The following is an 18283-nucleotide window of genomic DNA, read 5'->3' as shown; positions in this document are numbered from 1 at the left end:
TTGATGACAGAAAACACAAGCCTCAGGATTTAGCATGGCCTGAATAGTCCCCTGCACCCTTTATTCACTAGAAGCCCACAGCTCAACACTGATTTGATAAAAATTGTATCGTGCAGGTTTACTTGCTTATAAAAATTAAAGTTTTAGTAGAGTATGTGCCTAGACAAACGTAGTGACTATGCACTTCCAAGTAAATAGGTATGTTTACCAGATGTGTTCAAAGGAACAGCAAGACCTTGGCCAAAGTGCCAGCTGGATCGAAGTCCTCCAGGTCTCTCTTTACTAAACACGCCGGAACAAGCTACATTAATGCAGGACTTCATGCAGATTCCAAGTCCTGAAGGAGTAAATCTACACAGTACAATAAACTGTACTGTATACATCTTACTAATTAACACATGTATAACTGTAGCCCAAAAAAACCTCCAGGGAAATGCAGAAATTTCAATTTCCTTTGTTAATAAGAACTAAGGATTTCCTAGGATATTTACATAATGCTTGAGAAACGCCTTCATCCTGGTCCCGCTCTCATCCTGGTCCCGCTCGGTGGGCCCTTTCCTTCTCTCTTCCCTTCCCTTTTTTCCTTTTTTCCCTCTTTCTTTGTGTCTCTTCCCTTCCCCTTCTTTCTCTTTTTCCCTTTTCTTTCTTCCCTTTTTCCTTTTCTTTCTCTTTCCTTCCCTTTATTCCTTTCTCTTTTCCCTTCCCTTTTTTCCTTCCTTCCTCTTCCTTTCCCCTTTTTCCTTTTGTCTCCTCCCTTCCCTTTTTTCCTTTTCTTTCTCTCTTCCCTTCCCTTTTTTCCTTCCTTCCTCTTCCTTTCCCCTTTTTCCTTTTGTCTCCTCCCTTCCCTTTTTTCCTTTTCTTTCTCTCTTCCCTTCCCTTTTTTCCTTCCTTCCTCTTCCTTTCCCCTTTTTCCTTTTGTCTCCTCCCTTCCCTTTTTTCCTTTTCTTTCTCTCTTCCCTTCCCCTTTTTCCTTCCGTTCTCTTCCTTTCCCTTTTTTCCTTTTCTTTGTCTCCTTCCTTCCCCCCCCCCCCCCTTTTCCCTTCCTTTTTTAAATCTGTGACCATCCGAATGCCTGCAGTATGCCAGAAGCCACCCTACGAGGCTGAGGTTACAACGGTGGCAAAGCGGCCCGGGCCCCCGCTGGGCGGGCGGACCGGGCGCGCAGCGCGTCCACCAGGGCAGCACGGGCGACGCCCTCCGGGGCGGGGCCCGCACGCTCCCAGCGGCGCCGACTCCCCGACACCCGGGCGCACGCAGGCGGGGGCCCGCCGGCTGGAGGCCGCCCGCCCGCCCGGGACCAGCGCACCCCGGGCTGGCCTGACCCGGGCCGCCCGCTCCTTCCTCCCGAAGGCGGCAGGGCGCAGCGTCCTCGGCCGGGCCCTGAGCACCGGGCGTGCAGCGTCCACACGCCGTGAACTCTCCCAGCCGCACACAGGCGGGCTGCTCCTCCCCGAGCCGCTCCGCCTACCCGCGCGCGCGGGGCCGGGCGACCCTCCGGGCGGAGCGCGTCTCCGCGCGCCGGGCCTCCCCAGCTCGGCCCCGCGCGCGGGCTCCCCACGCCCGCCCCGCCCCGCGACGCGCGGGCCCTCCGAGGGCCGAGCCCTCTTCTCCGGCTGCAGAACCCGCTCCCCGGCGCCCGTGCGCCCCAGGCGTCCCCGGGCGGCGGCGGGGGCCCGGGGCGCGCGCCTCTCTTCCGGCCGCACTGCCCCGCCCCCGGCCGGGCGGAAGTGGGCGGGCCCCCGGCCTTCCGCCCTCGCCCGCCGACTTCCGGCCCTCCGCGCCGACTTCCGGCGGGCGGTGGGCGCGCGCCGCCTAACGACCTTCTGCGCTGACGGTGGGCAGGCGGCGGCGTGAGGATGGCGGCCTCGGCTCCCGGCCGGGCGCGGCGGGGCTGGCGGCGGGCCCGGGCCGCGGGCTCCCCGCTCTCGCCGGCGGCGGTCGTCCTGCTGCTCTCCGCCTCGGCGGTGCTGGCGCCTCCGTCAGGTGAGGCGGCGTCGGCGCGCGCGGGCGCGGCGGCTCCCCTGTGTCCCCCGGCCCTCCCGGGGCGGGGCGGGGCGGGGCGGGCGGGAGCGGCGCCCCGCGGCCGCGCCGCCCGAGCCGTGAGGTGAGCGCCCCGCCGGCCCGCCCCGCACGACGGCCCCTGCGTTTCAAAACGGGCGCACTTCCCGCGGCGGCCTGGGTTCCCGCGGCCGGGGGCTCCCCCTGCCGGGCTGGCCGGGAAGTGCAGGGGGCGGGGCTTCCAGACGCTGCCCGTTTTGTTGCTACTGGTTTTTTCTTTTCCACTACTTTATTTTTTTCACTACTGTATTTTTTTTCACTACTTTTTCTTTTTTAACTTAATTTTTTCCTTTTCACCACTTTATTTACCCCCTTTTCAGTTTTATTAGCTGTAATTATTATAGTTCTACTGCACATACACATTATACTGCATGTAAATATAGAGATAGAGTATACTGCGCTTTCTTTAGTTTTCACATATGTCTTAATTATTGTTTCTAAGAACAAAATACATGTATAGCTTTTTAAACTTACCTAGTTATCAAAGGAATAAAGCCAACCGCAAAATAAGAGCAATGCGGTAATCCAATTATAAAGGACAGTCGGATGTGCTTACACATATTCAAGAAAGCAAAATGATAATCAGTCCACTTGTGTCATTATTATTATGTTAATAATATTTTTTAACATATGTTTATTGAAGTATAGTCAGTTTACAATGTTGTGTCAGTTTCTGGTGCCCAGCACCACGTTTCAGTCACATAGAGACATACATGCATCCGTTCTCATATTCTTCACCATAGGTTTCAAAATATTGAATATAGTTCCCTGTGCTTTACAGTATAAACTTGTTTCTCTATTTCATATTTATTAATATCTGCGAATCTGAAACTCCCAATTTATCCCTTCCCACCTCCTTTCTCCCCGGTAACCGAGTGTTCTCTGTGTCTATGAGTGTTTCTGTTTTGTAAATAAGTTCCTTTGTCTTTTTTTTTTTTTTTTTTTTAGATTCTGCGTATAATTATGTTTCCTCCTTTGGATCCAGAGATCTGAAAGGCTGTTTTATGTGTCTGAAATACAAGTGATAATTCAGAAGTGAGAGTTTAAATGGTTGTCGCTTGACTAGAAAGGCTTTGGCTGCATCATTTTGTGTGCCCCGTTTTAGACCTTTTTTAAAAAGAAAGAGTCTCCCGGAATTGAATAGTCAGGAGGCACAGGAGAGGTTTGTTTAAAGTGAGAGTTGTTCAGGGAAGGGGGCGCATGGGGAAGAGAAGTCCCCCGCCCCGGAATGTGAGTGGGGAAGGGCCGTGGAGGCAGGCGTGGGATGTGCGGGAGAACCAAAGGAAACGGCGCGAAACGCGCCAAGGCCAGGCACCGGGGGCCCAAGGATCGTTCAGGAACAGCCGTGCGTTGCCCTGTGGGAGGAGGGTGCGTCTTGACCGTGCCCGTGACCTTGGACTAGACTTGAAGCTGTGTGTGCGCGCGCGCGTGCGTGCACAGTCTGATGTAAGAGTAAGATCAGACGTGAGGTATAAGGTGCAGAATAAGCAGGCGAAACCTTATGAGTAGCGAGGGGGCGTTCCTGTAGCGTTTTATGGTTTGTCGACTGGAATACACGGCCTAAAAGTTGAGGGTTCTGTTTTATTTGGCGGGAGGACTCGGGCCGGGATGACAGCCTCTCAGATGGCTCCGAGGGACCGCTCCGAAGAGGCAGGGGAGGAGCTAGGACTACAGCAGCTTTACAGCAAAGACCAGGGAGTCGGAACAGTGAAAGATTACTTATGTAAAGAAAAATAGACATTTCAAGTTAAAGAATTGAGTGCTTTTCTGTGTATGGGAGGGAGCAAACATTTGGGCTCACTGAATTCATTCCTTGGAGAAGCACCCAGCTGTCTAGGGCCAGTGTCCTGTCCTTTCTTGTTCTGAGTCCCCTCAGAGGGCACCGTTGTGAGTGGCTGCAGGAGCCGGGCTGCAGGCTGGTCTTCACTGTGGGGTGGTGGCAGCCACTGGTGCCTTGATGGCTTCAGCATTCTTCGTTTACTGGCATGGTTTGCAGTGTTGTTCATACAATAGTCCGTTCAGTTCCTCCAGTGGCCCTGAGGCTGCAATTTAGTCTCATTTTGCAGATGAGAAAACTGACAAGACTGTCCTAAGAGCAGAGAGCGGCCACTGAGGTTTAGACCCAGGTCCCCTGGCTTTGAATACGTACGCCTTTCTTTGTGCGGCGCTCCCTCCCTGTTAACCGAGATTGCTTGGGTGTAAGCGTCATTGCATTTCTCATGCTGCTTCTCCCACGTGTTCTGTGTACACTGCCACGGCGGTCACATTGGCTCATTCAGCAACGACCGAGCAATACCAGGGTGTGTCGTCTGTAGCAGATACTGTGTGCTATCTGCTGTGTGCAAGGTGTAGTGCTTGTTACGGATTTTTTTCTTTTGAGTAAATCTTTTATTTACTCTGGTTTTTGCAGAGTGAAGGCATGGCTTACAAAGACCTCCCCAGTCTCACCCTACCTTCCTCCTCTGCCTCCCTTCTCTCTCCTCCAGGTTTAAGGAACATTCTTTTTTCCTTCCAGTTGTGTTGAGTTGTAATTGACACAGCGCACTGTGTAAGTTTAAAGTACACAGCATAACGGTTTGATTTACATACATCGTGAAGTGGTTATCACAGTAAGTTTAGTGAACATCCACGTCTCATAGGTACAAAATTAAAGAAATAGGAAAAAATGTTCTTGTGTTGAGAACTTCTAGGGTTTACTCTCAACAACTTTCCTGTATAACATACGGCAGTGTTAATTATATTTATCATGTTGTACATTACATCCCTAGCCCTTATTTACATTATAACTGGAAGTTTGTACCTTTGACTGCCACCTCCTACTGAGTGGGAGAAGATATTGACCAACAATATATCTCATAAGGGGCTAATATCCAAAATATGCAAAGAACTCATACAACTCAACATCAAAAAACCAACTATTAACATTTAAAAAATGAGTGAAGGATCGGATAGACATTTTTCCAAGGAAGACATGCAGATGGCCAACAGGCAGATGAAAATGTTCTCAGCACATTAGTCGTCAGGGAAATGCGTATCAAAACCATAATGAGGTACCGCCTTCCACCTGTCAGAATGGCTATCATCAAAAAGACGACAAAGAACAGGTGTGTTGAGGATGTGACGAAAAGGGAACCCTTGTGCTCTGTTGGCGGGGATGTAAATTGGTGCAACCACTATGGGAAACAGCATGGAGACGCCTCAGAGAATTAAGAATAGAACTACCCTGTGATCCAACAACATTGCTCCTGGGTATTTCCCCGAAGAAAACAAAAACGCTGATTAGAAAAGGTACATGCACCCCAGTGCTCATAGCAGCATTACTTACAATAGCCAAGATGTGGAAGCACCCTAAGTGTGCACCAGTAGATGATTGGATAAAAAAGATGTGTGTGTGTATACAGATTACACTTACATTCAGTGGACTCAGCCATAAAAAGTAATGAAATCTTGCCTTTTGCAACAACATTGTTGGGAATAGAGGTATTACGCTAAGTGAAATACATCAGAGAAAGACAAACACTGCATGTTTTCACTTACGTATGGAATTAAAAAAAAACAAATGAACAAACATATCAAAACTTAAGCAGATTTATACATACAGAGAACATACAGAGGAAAGAAGTAGGCCAGAGGGATTAAGAGGTACAAAGTTCCAGTTGCAAGATAAATGAGCCACAGGTAGGAAATGCACAGTGTGGGGAGTGTAGTCAGTAACTGTGTAGTGTCTTTGTGTGGTGAGCTGTCGTAAGTAGACCTACCACGGTGATGATCTTGAAGTGTATGGAAATGGCAAATCATCGTGTTGTGTAACAGGAGCTAACAGCATTGTAGGTCAATTCTATTTCAAAAGCAAACTCAGGAAAAGAGATTGGACTTGTGGTTGCCAGAGGTGGGAGCGGGGGTGGGGGGTAAGGGAGTTGGAAGAAGGCAGTCAAAAGGTACTCATTTTGATAAGTTGACATAAACATGGATTCTGCTATCAATTGAGCTTATAATCAGATAAGGTGAATTGTATAAGTGTATAAAGAACTGTAATACAATGTAGAGTGAGTGTGATGAGAGAGTAGTGCTCTGTGGAAAGGAAGAAATAAGGACGAAGCTTGGGGGAGGAGGGATTTGTGGTTTGAGTTTTGGAGGGTGAAGATTTAAAGTTTTAAAAATGAAGAGAGTATTCTAAGTGGGTGTAGAAAAAGCCAGAGGTGAGGCATGAGTGTGTTAAATTCATTGGGGCGTATGAGGGGGTAGAGGTGGGACCGAGATACCAGACATCAGAGGATATTGATTCATGGCTCTCCCCCTCAACAGGCACCAATATACCGTGACACTGTGCTCTTTAAATAATTCGAAATCTCTGATGAGGCAGATTGTTGATCATTTCTGTTCTTCTTTTTGATAGTTGGAAATTTGCTTCGATTACCAAGAGGTTTCCGCTATACCCAGGATTCAGTGAAAATAGTGGGATCACCAACTTTTCCAGGTATTAATAAGTAGATTTGCAGTGACTGTAAGAAAGTAATTAGCATTTGGCTTAATTTTGTCAATCCTTTCCAAAAGGCTGCTGTTCCCCAGTTATCCTCCTCTCCTATGGCCCCTTTCCTTCTAGGGAAGTCGATTAAAGTTATTTCCGTAGAGTTAGATTCATAAAATTCTGTTTCCTGTAACTGCTTAAGTGTGCAAAAAATAATTATTTCTAAAGATTAGCTAATTAAATTTGTCTATAGTGTTTTTGTTTGTTATATAATAAACATTAAATGTATGCAGCTCAGTATGCTAAAACTTTTTTCAGATGAGAGCTATAAATCATAAAGATTTTGGATTAATGAGATTTTGCAGTAGTTACATGAGCGTCTACAACTTTTTGTATATATTATGTATATATATTATTTTTATTGAGGTAAATTTACATACCTTAAAATTCTTCCTTTAATGTATACACCTGATTAGTTTTTGGTATATTGACCAGCTTGTGAAACCATCAGCAATATGTAATTTCACAGCATTTTCATCGCTCCAAAAAGAAGCACTATACCCATTAAGCAATCACATTCCAGCCCCTGGAAACCACTGATCCACTTTGTTTGTCTGCATTCACCCATTCTGGACAGTTCATGTAAATGGAATCATACACTATGTGGTGTTTAGTGTCTGGCTTCTTTCACTTAGTATGATGTTTTCAGGGTTCATTTGTGTTATAGAGAATGTATCAATATTTCATTTTTTATGGCTGAGTAACATTCCGCTGTATAGATATACCATAATTGTGTGTCCATCAAGTTGATGGCTATTTAGAAAGTTTCCACTTTTTGACTATTTTGAAGAGTGCTGTTGTGAACATTCCTGTACAGGTTTCTGTGTGAGCCTGTGTTTTCTGTGAGTGAAATTGCTGGGACATATGGTAGCTCTGTGTTTCACATTTTCAGGAACTGACAAACTATTTTTCAGAGAGCCCGAGCTGTTGTACTTTCACGTCAGAAATGTATGAGGATTCAAATTTCCCAGCATCCATATTAGCATTTATTATTGTCCATCTTTTTAAATCATAGTCATCCTAGTGTGTGTGAAGTGGATTCTCATTGTGGTTTTGATTTGCATTTCCCCAGTGACTGATACTTGGAATTTCATTTCGTGTGTTTATTGACTATTTGAATAAACAAATTTCTCTGCAGAAATGCCTGTTCAGGTCCGTTGCGTATTTTTAATTTGGTTGTCTTTTATATTGTTGAGTTGGAAGAGTTTTTTAAAATACGCTCTGGATGCTAGACCCTTGTCAGATGTTGGATTTGCAAATACTGTCTTCTATTCTGTGGATTGTGTTTTCACTTTTTAATAGTGTTCTCTAAGAGCACATTTTAAACAGTGATGAAGTCTCATTTCTATTTTTCCTTTGGTACTGTTGCTGTAGGAGCCGTGTCTCAGAAATGTTTGCCCAGTCACCGTCACATAGTGTTACCTTCTGTTTTCTTGTAAGAACTTTATAGCTTTGGCTCCTACATTTAGGTGTTTGGTCCATTTTGAATTTTTTTGCACATGGTGTGAAGTAGAGGCCAACCTTCATTCTTTTGCGTGTGGAGAGCCGCTTGTTCCAGCACTGTGTGTTTCAGAGACGTTTCCCCCTCTGTTGAGTTGTCTTGGTGCCCTTGTTGAAGAGCATTTTGCCATAGATGTATTTTTTTAATGGACTCTAAATTCCATTGATACGTATGTCTGCCCCTGCGCCATTACCATGCTGTCATGATTGCTGTTGCTTTATAGCCAGTTTTGAAAGTATTAAGTGTGAGTTCTTCAAATTTGCTCTTTTTCAAGATTTTTTTGGCCATTCTGGGTCCTTTGAGAGTCCATGCTTGTCAATTTTTGGAAAAAAACTCTCTGGGATCCTCATAGGGACTGCATGCAGTCTGTTTGGGAATATTACCACGTTAACACTGTAATGTCTTCCAGTTCATAAACGTGGAGTGCCTTTTCATTCATTTAGGTGTTCTTTGACTTCTCTCAGTGATGTTTTAAAGTTCTCAGTGTATGAGTCCTGTACTTTTTTTGTTAAATTTATCCCTAAATATTTTACTCTTTCTGATGCTATTGTGAATAGAACGAGCGTTCACTTCAGTTGTTGTGCTTTTTAATGCAGAATTTTTCTTTGGCTCTTTTTTATAGTTTCTGATGCTTTATTGATGTTCTGTCTTTGGAGAGACATCGTTTGCATACCTTTCTTTGGTACTTCATGACGTGCTTTGACCATACTTAAAATAACTGATTTAAAGTCACTGTCCAGTGACTCGGAAATTCGGCCTTCCTCAGAGACACTTCTGTTGTTTGTTTTTTTTTCCCCCTTGACTGTGGTTATACTTCCTTGGTTTTTTGCACGACTCCTATTTTTGGCTGAAAACTGGACGTTGTAGGTGATACTGTGCCGTGCTCGGGAGACCGCGTTCTTCCCCCTCCCTGGGGATTCATGTCGTCACTGCTGGTTGTACAGGCACAGCTCGGAGTTCGCTGCAGGGCCGGTTCCAGACCACTGCGGCGAAGCCAGTGTCACGGTAAAGCAAGTCGCATGAAGCTTTTTGGTTTCCCCAAGCCTGTGAAAGTTATGTTTACACGGTGCTGTGTACTATTAAGTGTGCAATAGCATCGCAGCTTAAAAAAGCAATGTACGTACCTTAATTTAAAAATGCTTGGTTGCTAAAAAATGCTAACCGTCATCTGAAACGCAGGCTTGCTACAAACCACTGAAGGTCAAAAGAATTCAGTATCTGTGAAGCACAATAAAGTGAGGCGCAGTGAGCCGAGGTGTTCCTGTGGTGTTTGTTGAGTGACTTCTCTGAGCTAGCTCTTTACGTTATGTGTTCTCTGTCTTGTGTAGCCACTGGTGAGTCCGCTCAGGTGGCTTAGCTGGGCTGATGGCTCGGCAGACATTTCATTTAATGCCTGGAACGGTTAGTCTGCTGTTTCTTGGGAGGCGCTGGGCGTGCCCGCCGTGGCACACCCTCCACGTCTAGTCATCACTTGACAGCTCTGCCGTGTGCAGGCAGGGCCTCGGTTTCAGCCCGAGGAGGGGACGGCAAGGCCTCTCGTTCCCTGAGCTCGCCTGGTCTTGGCCGAGTGCCGCACACCGCGGGCACTTGGCCTTCTATCCCCCAGGGATGTGCCAGGCCTTGCAGAGCGCCCTTGGCATGTCACGCCCCACTTTTCCTCGTAAGCTTTTCGGTAGCCTGATGCTCCCCCGGCTGTGCCCACGGCGCCAGGCATTTACATCGTTCAGTGGCGGCCTCTGCCACTGTGGTTTCTGACGAATGCCCTTTGTGGAAAAGGCTTTTTACGGTGGGCGTGCTCCGAGCTAGATCCAGTGAAGCCCGCCTTGTGAGGGGTGCCGTCCAGGACCCTGCCAGAAAGGTCGGGTGATGACGGTGCCCCAGGAGGGAGGCGCTGAAGGCCGTCTGCCCGCCGGCGGCTGCCAGGCTGCTGGTTCTTGGAGCCATTGCGGCAGGTGGTTTTCAGGGTTACACAGAGCTGGGGAGGGGTGATGGGAGTGGGGTGGCTGAGTTATCATTGGTAACTGAATGAAGATCGTTAACCCGTCACACCCAGATCCGGTTGCTTTTGTTGAACACGTTTTTGCTGGGCTGCTGCAAGTCTTGATTAATTTCCAGAGTTCTGAAAATACTAATTCTGGCAGTTTATGCCATTTTTTCTTATTACCTTTATGAAGGGGTGATTTTTGGAATTCTTTACTCTGCCGTTTTCACTGATCATCACAACTTTTTAAAAAAAACTATATAGCTTTTAAACATAAATTATAAAAGTTACATGAAACTAATTTCCCTTTTTGTTGCTTTCTTCTACCGGATATGCTTACATTTATCCTTAAAACTCATTAGTTTTCCTTGATATGTATTTCTCATATCCCAGAGTAGGCTGTTATAAATTTTGCTAGTTGTCCCTGTGTAAAATGCTGGCTGCCTGATTTTTCTCGCCTAGAACCTCTTCAGTTTCTTCTGTCACACGAGGTCAGCCGGCTTTCCGTGCTGTGACCTCTTTACCTTGTTCCCTTTTTACTTCTTCTCTCAGAGCAGCTGGTCTCCTAGTTTCATCCCTCATGTTTCCATTCATTCAGTAATTATTTCTTTACGTCTTTGTTGCACTTGGAATTCTTTCCTTTTTGTTGTTGTTGTTGTGTGTGAAGACCTTTGTCTCGGTTTCATCCTGTGCCTGTTGACAAGGTTTCTGGGTTTGCGATATGCAGGAGTAGAAGCTCCTCGTCGCAGGACGGGGCGTTCTCAGCCTCAGGAGAGCCGCTCCGCAGTTTCCGCTTCACGCACTGGTGCTGTCCCCACACCCTCACGGCGTGACACGCTGTCCAGGTTTTCCATTTTGGCTAAACTGAAAGTTAAGTTACCTCTGCCCATCATTCTCTTGCTGTCCTCGAAGGAGTCAGTTTCATATTATTTATACTCCAGTTATAAATTCCTTATTGACTGTCTTTTTTGCAGACAGCTTCTCCCAGATGCCAAGTTGGTTGTGCTTTGGTCCCAGATGTCAACTTTGTCTGTGTCATAGGACTGAACAGAAATTGTTATTATTTAAGGAGTTGCGTTCGGTGTTTTTCTTTTTATGTTTATGCTTTTTACATTAAGAATCATTCCATATCCCAAAGATATAAAGTACTAGTTTATATTTTATTTAAATAACGATTGCCTTCTTATCTTCAGTCTATCTGTTACTCCTCTAATCAACAAATTTATCTTGTCACTTTCTTTCAGGTTTGGTCTTCGCAAAACGGATGAAGTCTAGATATAGAATTAATTAGTATTCTGTAATTAAAATACGTTTTTGAGAATAAAATAAGTTAGTGTTTGTGAGCTCTGAATAAAAAGGCCAATGCATTATGCTGAGACTGAGATACATTCTCACACCCAAATAAGTGTGTCTTTTTGAATGTGAGTTACGTGGAGCGCAGTGACACTGAGTTCTCATCAAGTAATAGCAATAATCCAAAGAAAACGCACGGAAACGTGTAGCCCAGAGTGCAGAATGTAAGCCACTGTGGAACGTGAATGAGCCTGAAACGTTATGGGAACATGTTAACGTTGTGTTCGCAGTGAAGGTGTACGTCCCGCTCCATCGGAAGAGCCCGCACGTGTTGTGTGTCACGCAGCAACTCCGGAATTCCGAGCTGGTGGACCCGTCGTTCCAGTGGCACGGGCCGAAGGGGAAAATTGTTTCAGGTAGGACTCGGTGTCAGTTGTGATTAAAAGTGACCCGTGTGAGCTGTGCTCAGAACAGAAGGAATCCTTGTATCTCGTCCACATTCATCTGTTAACTCAGTCCCTTACTCGTGATTTCTTTCTGGAGTCGGGGTCTCACAGTGTACGTGGCGCGGCCACGCTTCACAGATCTCAGTCTGAGATAGACACGTGCAGGATGATTAAAGTGGAAAATTCTCTAAGCATCCTTATTTCAAGACGGTGCTGCCTTTTCTTTGTAAAGTTCATAAAATCATTTTGGTTACTTGAGTCAGACTTCTGTCCGCACAGAGTGTATGAAGACACGCATGTGACTCTGGCTTTTGGTCAGAAGACCAGCGAGCGCTTTGAGCTCTGGATCTGTAACCGTGGCGGTGCGTGTTTTACACCGCCCCACATGGGCAGCTCGAGGCTTTTATTAGTAGTTAACGGTCTTGTGTGTATTTGAACTTCTGTTTCATTCCGACCAAAATCCTGACCGCACAATATGGATTGTAGGTGAATTTAACTGAAGTCTTATTATCCATTTTGAAAAAAGGACTAAATTTAACATATTTTAGTGTTAAGAACATGCTTTTTATTAAATACCCTGAGTGGTTTGGCAGTGGCCATGTACTGACACGGTATCAATGCTGTGCTTGCCAAAGCGGAAATTGAGTGCTCGTGTGCTCAGCCAGAGAGGGGGGACTTGAGACGCACCCTAACGGCAGCCTTAGGGTTTTCAGATTTTTGAGAAAGCAAGCTCTCCTTCCCCTGAAGGTGCCTTTTTCCACAGGGGGACTACTATTGGCCTGATTGATTTGATCAACATTTTCTCCATTCACCGTCTTATTTTGCTATTTTGAAACGCCTATCTTACTTCCATTCTAAATTTTTTTGTTGGCTAAGAGCTGGTTTGTTTTTGCAGTGTTGTTTCACAAATATAAATCAGCTTGGCTGGTTTTGTTTCCAGCCTTCAGATTAATGAATCTTCGTCCGAAATATTTCCTCCCACCGGCTCATCCAGTAAACTGGAACAGAGAAAAACAGTATATTCACACAAAGACTTGCTGAAGAAATATTTTACGTTTCAATTCACATTGTATGTAGTTGAACGATCCCTTGTACGTTATTCTAATATTTATGTTGATTCGAACACAACTCAAGGCTTAGAGAGTGACTCCACGCTATACGCGAGGTGGCGTTTCTTCAGGGTTTCTTCAGCTCTCAGGGGGTGACCACGTGGTGCTGTGCGTCGCGGGAGGCCCGGGGAGCCGACTGCAGCCGGAGAGCGGCGGGGAGCAGCCGGCAGAGGCCAGGAACGGGAACCCCGACAGGCTGGGCCGTTAGCACAAGTCAGTGCAGTGGGCCGGGTGTAAAGGCATCCGGTGCTGAGAATAGAACCAAATTCTATTTTCATTGCTCCCCGAAAACACAGAACATAATACAGACAGGGATATTAAGTCTATTTTGCATTTGATACTGAAACTCTGAGTTCAGAAATAGAAGTGTTTAAGTATTACGTTGCTCTGCTGTAATTTGCTGCTCCTTTGATTTGGAAATTGGAACTTGAAGCATTTTCTCCTCCAAGATGCCATGCCAGTGTTGCGAAATATAGTGTGTAAGTGGATTTTGAATCCTTTAACTGGAAGTGACTTTTTTTTTTTACTTACTTTCATAATGGAAAAATAGATTTTCAGAAATGTAGCTGTTTCCAGGTAAGGATAAAATCATATTAATGCAATCGTTTTTGTATCTGTAATTTATAAATATTTATAAAAGCTGTTCCCAGAAAACCCTGGGATTCTGACATCATGATTCTGTTTTGGTATTCAATGTGGTATCGCATCCTGGTTCACTGTCGGCCGTTTGAAAGCTCGTTAGTCTTCTCAGTTATTTCAGGAAGACCTGAGGAAATGTCTGATTGTCTTACAGCTTGGAAAACAGAGAACCCTTTTGGACCCTAGGTTTAACTACGCTGTCTTTTAGGTATCTTTCTGTGGGTGTCCCAAAGGTAGTTCCCCTGAAGTTGAACCAAAGGAACGTGCAGTTACGTACTTGCACGCTGCTTTGGCGAGAAATGGTCGGGTGGCTTGGGCGGCTGCGAAGTGTGGGGTCCAAGCCTTAGACACGGCATCTGTCTGCCCCCCGCCCCCTGCCATGTGCCTCTCCCTCGGTGGCTTTTAGTTACGGGGTGGTGCATTTATGGCCACAGGGCCTGTGCCTCTTACTCCAGCCCTGATGCCGTCCTGCTGAGTGAACTCTTTCTGGTACGTTGGCGGTACCACTTTTCTAAATGTTCTCACAGACTCGGGCCCGCACATACGCTGACCTGTACCCTGTGCCTGCATCCTCACTATGTTTTGTAAAAAGAGATCATAGGTTATATCTTACTCTCCCTCAGTGTTTTTACTGTGAAGCGTCTGATATGCACAGACCTACGTGAGATGGAGGTAAGGTCTGAGGCATCATAAAACTCCCTAATAATAAGACGGCAAGATACACCGTCATCAAGACTGTTGAACCTTCTCGTGTTTAAAAATCCCGTTCTTCTGAGCCCAGGCCCCTGGCAGGGAAACACTGTGCTGAGCTTTTACAACATTATTCCGTAGCTTTTTTTTTTAATGCATTTACTACATGCATTAAACACATGATACACATTATATATGTTATATATAATTAACGTGTTTATATATAATGCTGCACATATAAACACGTTATATACACATACGTGCATTTACCATGCTCATGAATACACAAGTACATTTCTGTGACCTGTGTCATAGATGTGTTTGTGTGTGTGTAAATGCATATCTGTATCTGTGTGTTCACACGTATAGCAAATGCACGTATTTATGTAAATAAATACAGATCTGTATGTATTTTGTATTCCACAAGAGCGTATTTTTATTTCATTTTTATTTTGAATTTTATAAAAACAGTAAACACATCTGAATTGAATCATACGTCAGCCACCGTTCTGAGCAATTTGCACGTGCTCATCATTTAAATTTCATAGCAGTTCTTTGCAGTAAGTACAGCCATGTCCTCCATGAAAAATAGAGGCGTGGAGAGAATGAGGTCATGTGCCTTTGGAGTCTCGTCTCAGACTTCACAGGTAATAACCTAAATGAGGAAGCGATCGGGTTTTCCTCTCACGCCGTCTGTGAGTTTTCATGCTTTGTGTCTTTTAAGGAATCTGCCCAGCTTTGATTTTCTTGGACTTGGTGAATTGACGTGTAACGCGGTTTGTGGTGCCTTCTTGCTGTCTTTTCGCAATGTTCAGGACCTCTCTGATGTGCCCTCATTCACTCCTGCTGTTGGTCGTGTCACTTCTCTTTCACTTTGGTCTCTGGCTAACAATTTTATCCGTTTTTCAAGGGACCAGCTTTTGGTTTGATTTATTTCCCTCTGGTATTTTTCCTGTTTCAGTTTCGTTGATTTCTGCATTTACCTTTATTATTTCTTTCTTCTGTCTGCTTTGGGTCAAATTTGCTCATCTTTTTCTTTTGCTGGTTGTAGAACTCTGGGTTGGCAGGTTTTTTTCTTTCAACATGCTAAAGGTGACCCCCTGTGTTCTTTTGGCTGGGAGAGTTTCTCATGAGAAGGCTGCTGTAACCTCATCCCTGTCTCTCTCGGGGCAGTGTGCTTTTTTTTTTTCTGATTAATGTCAAGATTTCCTCTTGGCCTTTCGTTTTCAGTGATTCAGATATTAAATGCTTATTTTTTGTTTTTTTGTTATTTGTATTATTCTGCTTGTGTTCTATAAGCTTCTTGGGTCTGCAGTTTGGGTTTGTCATTAATTCTGGAAAATTCTCCGCCGTTGTATCTTGACACGGTTCTGCTCCGTCCTGTCTGTCTGCTCCTTCTGAGATCCCTGTCACACGTGGGTGACACTGTTAGATATTGTTGCACGAATCTTGGAGTCTTTCTTCTTGGTGTTTTTTGTTGTTGTTTTGTTTTTTCTCTTTCTGATTCTGGCTGGGTGAATTTCTTTTGACCCGTCTTCAGGTTCATTGATTTTCTTAATTTATGAGCCCATTGAAGCAAGGCTCCGTTTGTGTTACTGTATTTTTATAGTTTCTTTCCATTTTGTTTTGTTTTTAGTTCTAACATTTCCATTTAATTCTTTCTTATAGTTTCAGTCTGTGCTGAAATCTCCTGTCTCATCTTGCATGCTGCCTACATTTTCCACTGCATTCTTTAATACATTATTCACAGTTGTTTTAAACTAACTCAGACTTCTGACGTCTGTCTCATTTAAAAGTCTGACCTCGAGCATTGCTTGGTATTGAGGAAATGTGCCATTTCTAGCTTTCCTGTATGCATCTTAATTTGCTGTTAGTGTTGGACATCTTGAGTAAGACCATAGAATTGAGATAAGTGTTTTTATGCTTTGAGATGAACACCTTTTTTAATACTGTTAAACCTTGGCATCCTGAAATTCCCACTTAAACTGAGTTATTTAAAGATCTGATTTGTTAAGTGGGTTCTTCTCTTGCTTGGCTGTGAAGCCCTCTGGGCATCTCTTCAAAGTGTGCCACGTTTAAACTTTTTAAAATAAGAAGTAGCCAGAGGGTGTGTTCTTACGAAGTACATGCTGCTAGAGGTTCTGGCTGTGGTAATGTTTAACACTGAGGTAGGCACTGAGATGTATATTAATACGCTTCCTGGTTGGTGCTTCCAGTTTGGGAAATTTCTATTGCAGATTATCGCCAAGGAATGCGTAGCCTCGTTGCTTACGTGATATTCTAAACCTTCTTTACAGTTTGTGGCACCTTTTATCGCGTTACTGCAATGTTTCTTTCTGTGTCTGCAAACACTTGAAAACCTCCTACTCTGTTCTAAAAAAGAGGCATGTTACTGATAAATATGTAATCTTTCATCAAAAGATACTCATGAAGAAACGGGCAATGCAATAGAAATGCGTTCTAAACGTGTATCACATTTCTCAGCTTCGTCCGGGGCATAGAAATGGGGGTCGTCAAGGCACCAGGCTCTGTGTAAGTTCCTTGGGGGTCGGGTGTCCATCTGTTCATTTCTCCTTCAGCATCTGAAACGGGCTTCCGTTCGCTAGAAACCCAACAAATTGTTCGTGAAAAAATTACTCACGAACATTTCATCACTAAGAACATTCGTCTTCTGTTTTGTCTTGAAGAAACAAACTTCAAAGTGAATTTCAGCCTGAGATTTATAAGCAATGAGTCATTTTCTTAAAATTGAAAAAGAAAAGCAATTATTTACTAAGATAATACTTTCAGTTATAAAGAGTGGTTTATTGAGTGACTTTTAATACCTAATTTTTTCTGGTGGAAAACCATGGCACTTTCAGAATTAACAACTTGATTTAAGCTTAATGATTCATAGCTTTTTCAAGTACTTTAACGTTCATGGCATTTGTTACATGGAGACAATTCTGTGAGACACGTTATCGTATATTAGGGTTCTTTGTTTTACAAACAAGGGAGCTAGACTTCAGAAAGATTTAGTGATTACCCCAGGTAACGTTACAGTTTGTGAGAAAGAAAGGTGTCACTCAGATCCAGGTCTTCATGCTTCTAAATCGGGCTGCTTTTGCGTCCCACCTTGTCGCCTTCTGGCGTGATGCCTAAGTCACGGAGCACGTTGACGTGAAAAGGGCTCTTCCGTCCCGCGTTGACGCCCAGCGCCGCGGGTCTGACTGTGTGGCTCTGGGCAATTCCAGTGCTCTAACCACCTCCGTCTGCCTTCTGCAGCCCTGAGGGCCGTAGCCCGGGTATTCCTTAGTGCCGTGTGTCATGACGAGAAATCCCCGGTTGCCGGTGACTGTGTTGAGGTAGCCTTTGTTCTGGGTACCTTGCTCCCTCCCTGTCATGGATAGTTTGTACATTAGCTGAAAACGTAACTCACCAATAAGTACATATACACGTGTGTATCCGATTACTTTGTAGTTTGTGTGAATCGATGTTATTTCATACATGCGCGAGTATCTGGTGGTGCCCATTCCGGCCCCGTGAGCCGGTCAGGAGCGCGTTGTGCACGTGGACTTGTTAGTCCCAGCGCCTGGACAGCCACACACTTGATGAACTGCGGTTACTGAAATCCTGACCCTAAGAAGTTCGTCCTGGGACCCACCGTCAACAAATGCCACACGTCACGACTCTGTCCCCAGATCCTTTAATGATTCTGCAAGTCAGTTTTGAAGGACTTTCTCTGTTTAGAGAATATTTTGGGTTTTTGTCTCCATTCTTAACGTAACCTAAGCAGCTGATGGCCGTTCCTTGTCCCTGTACTAGAGAACAGCACCACGCAGATCACATCCACGGGGAGCCTGGTGTTCCAGAACTTCGAGGAGAGCATGAGCGGCGTGTACACGTGTTTCCTGCAGTACAAGCCGACTGTGGAGGCGGTGGTCAGAAAGCTGCCGCTGAAGTACGTCATCTACGGTGAGAAGTGCTGCCGCTTGCTTTTTTAACATTTCTTGTTTTCAAATATTTGCACATTTTAACAGGTTTGTATTAAAGGGGGTC

General features: G+C 45.0%; 2 protein-coding genes across 3 annotated transcripts in view; one reads left to right on the top strand and one right to left on the bottom strand.

Moving 5' to 3' along the window:
• Positions 1-1016, bottom strand: part of SPMIP7 (sperm microtubule inner protein 7) — a 36459-nt gene extending 35443 nt beyond the window's left edge. For both annotated transcript variants that reach the window (XM_072955477.1, XM_072955479.1), the window contains exon 1: positions 209-1016. Coding sequence is in view for 1 of the 2 variants with exons in the window: in XM_072955479.1 (XP_072811580.1) it covers positions 209-383 (175 nt within the window). In the remaining variant the exon portion in view is untranslated. The remainder of the gene's footprint in view (positions 1-208) is intronic.
• Positions 1017-1797: 781 nt separating this feature from the next.
• The window catches only part of ZPBP (zona pellucida binding protein), a 45451-nt gene continuing 28965 nt past the window's right edge, over positions 1798-18283 (top strand). The window contains exons 1-4 of the mRNA XM_072955481.1: positions 1798-1983; positions 6455-6535; positions 11652-11777; positions 18050-18199. Coding sequence (XP_072811582.1) covers positions 1857-1983; positions 6455-6535; positions 11652-11777; positions 18050-18199 — 484 coding nt within the window. The 5' untranslated portion in view covers positions 1798-1856. The remainder of the gene's footprint in view (positions 1984-6454; positions 6536-11651; positions 11778-18049; positions 18200-18283) is intronic.

This window comes from Vicugna pacos, chromosome 36, assembly GCF_048564905.1.
Source record: "Vicugna pacos chromosome 36, VicPac4, whole genome shotgun sequence".
In the NCBI taxonomy this organism is placed as follows: Eukaryota; Metazoa; Chordata; class Mammalia; order Artiodactyla; family Camelidae; genus Vicugna; species Vicugna pacos.
Note: the sequence above shows the minus strand (reverse complement) of the source record. Positions and strands in the feature narration are given on the sequence as shown.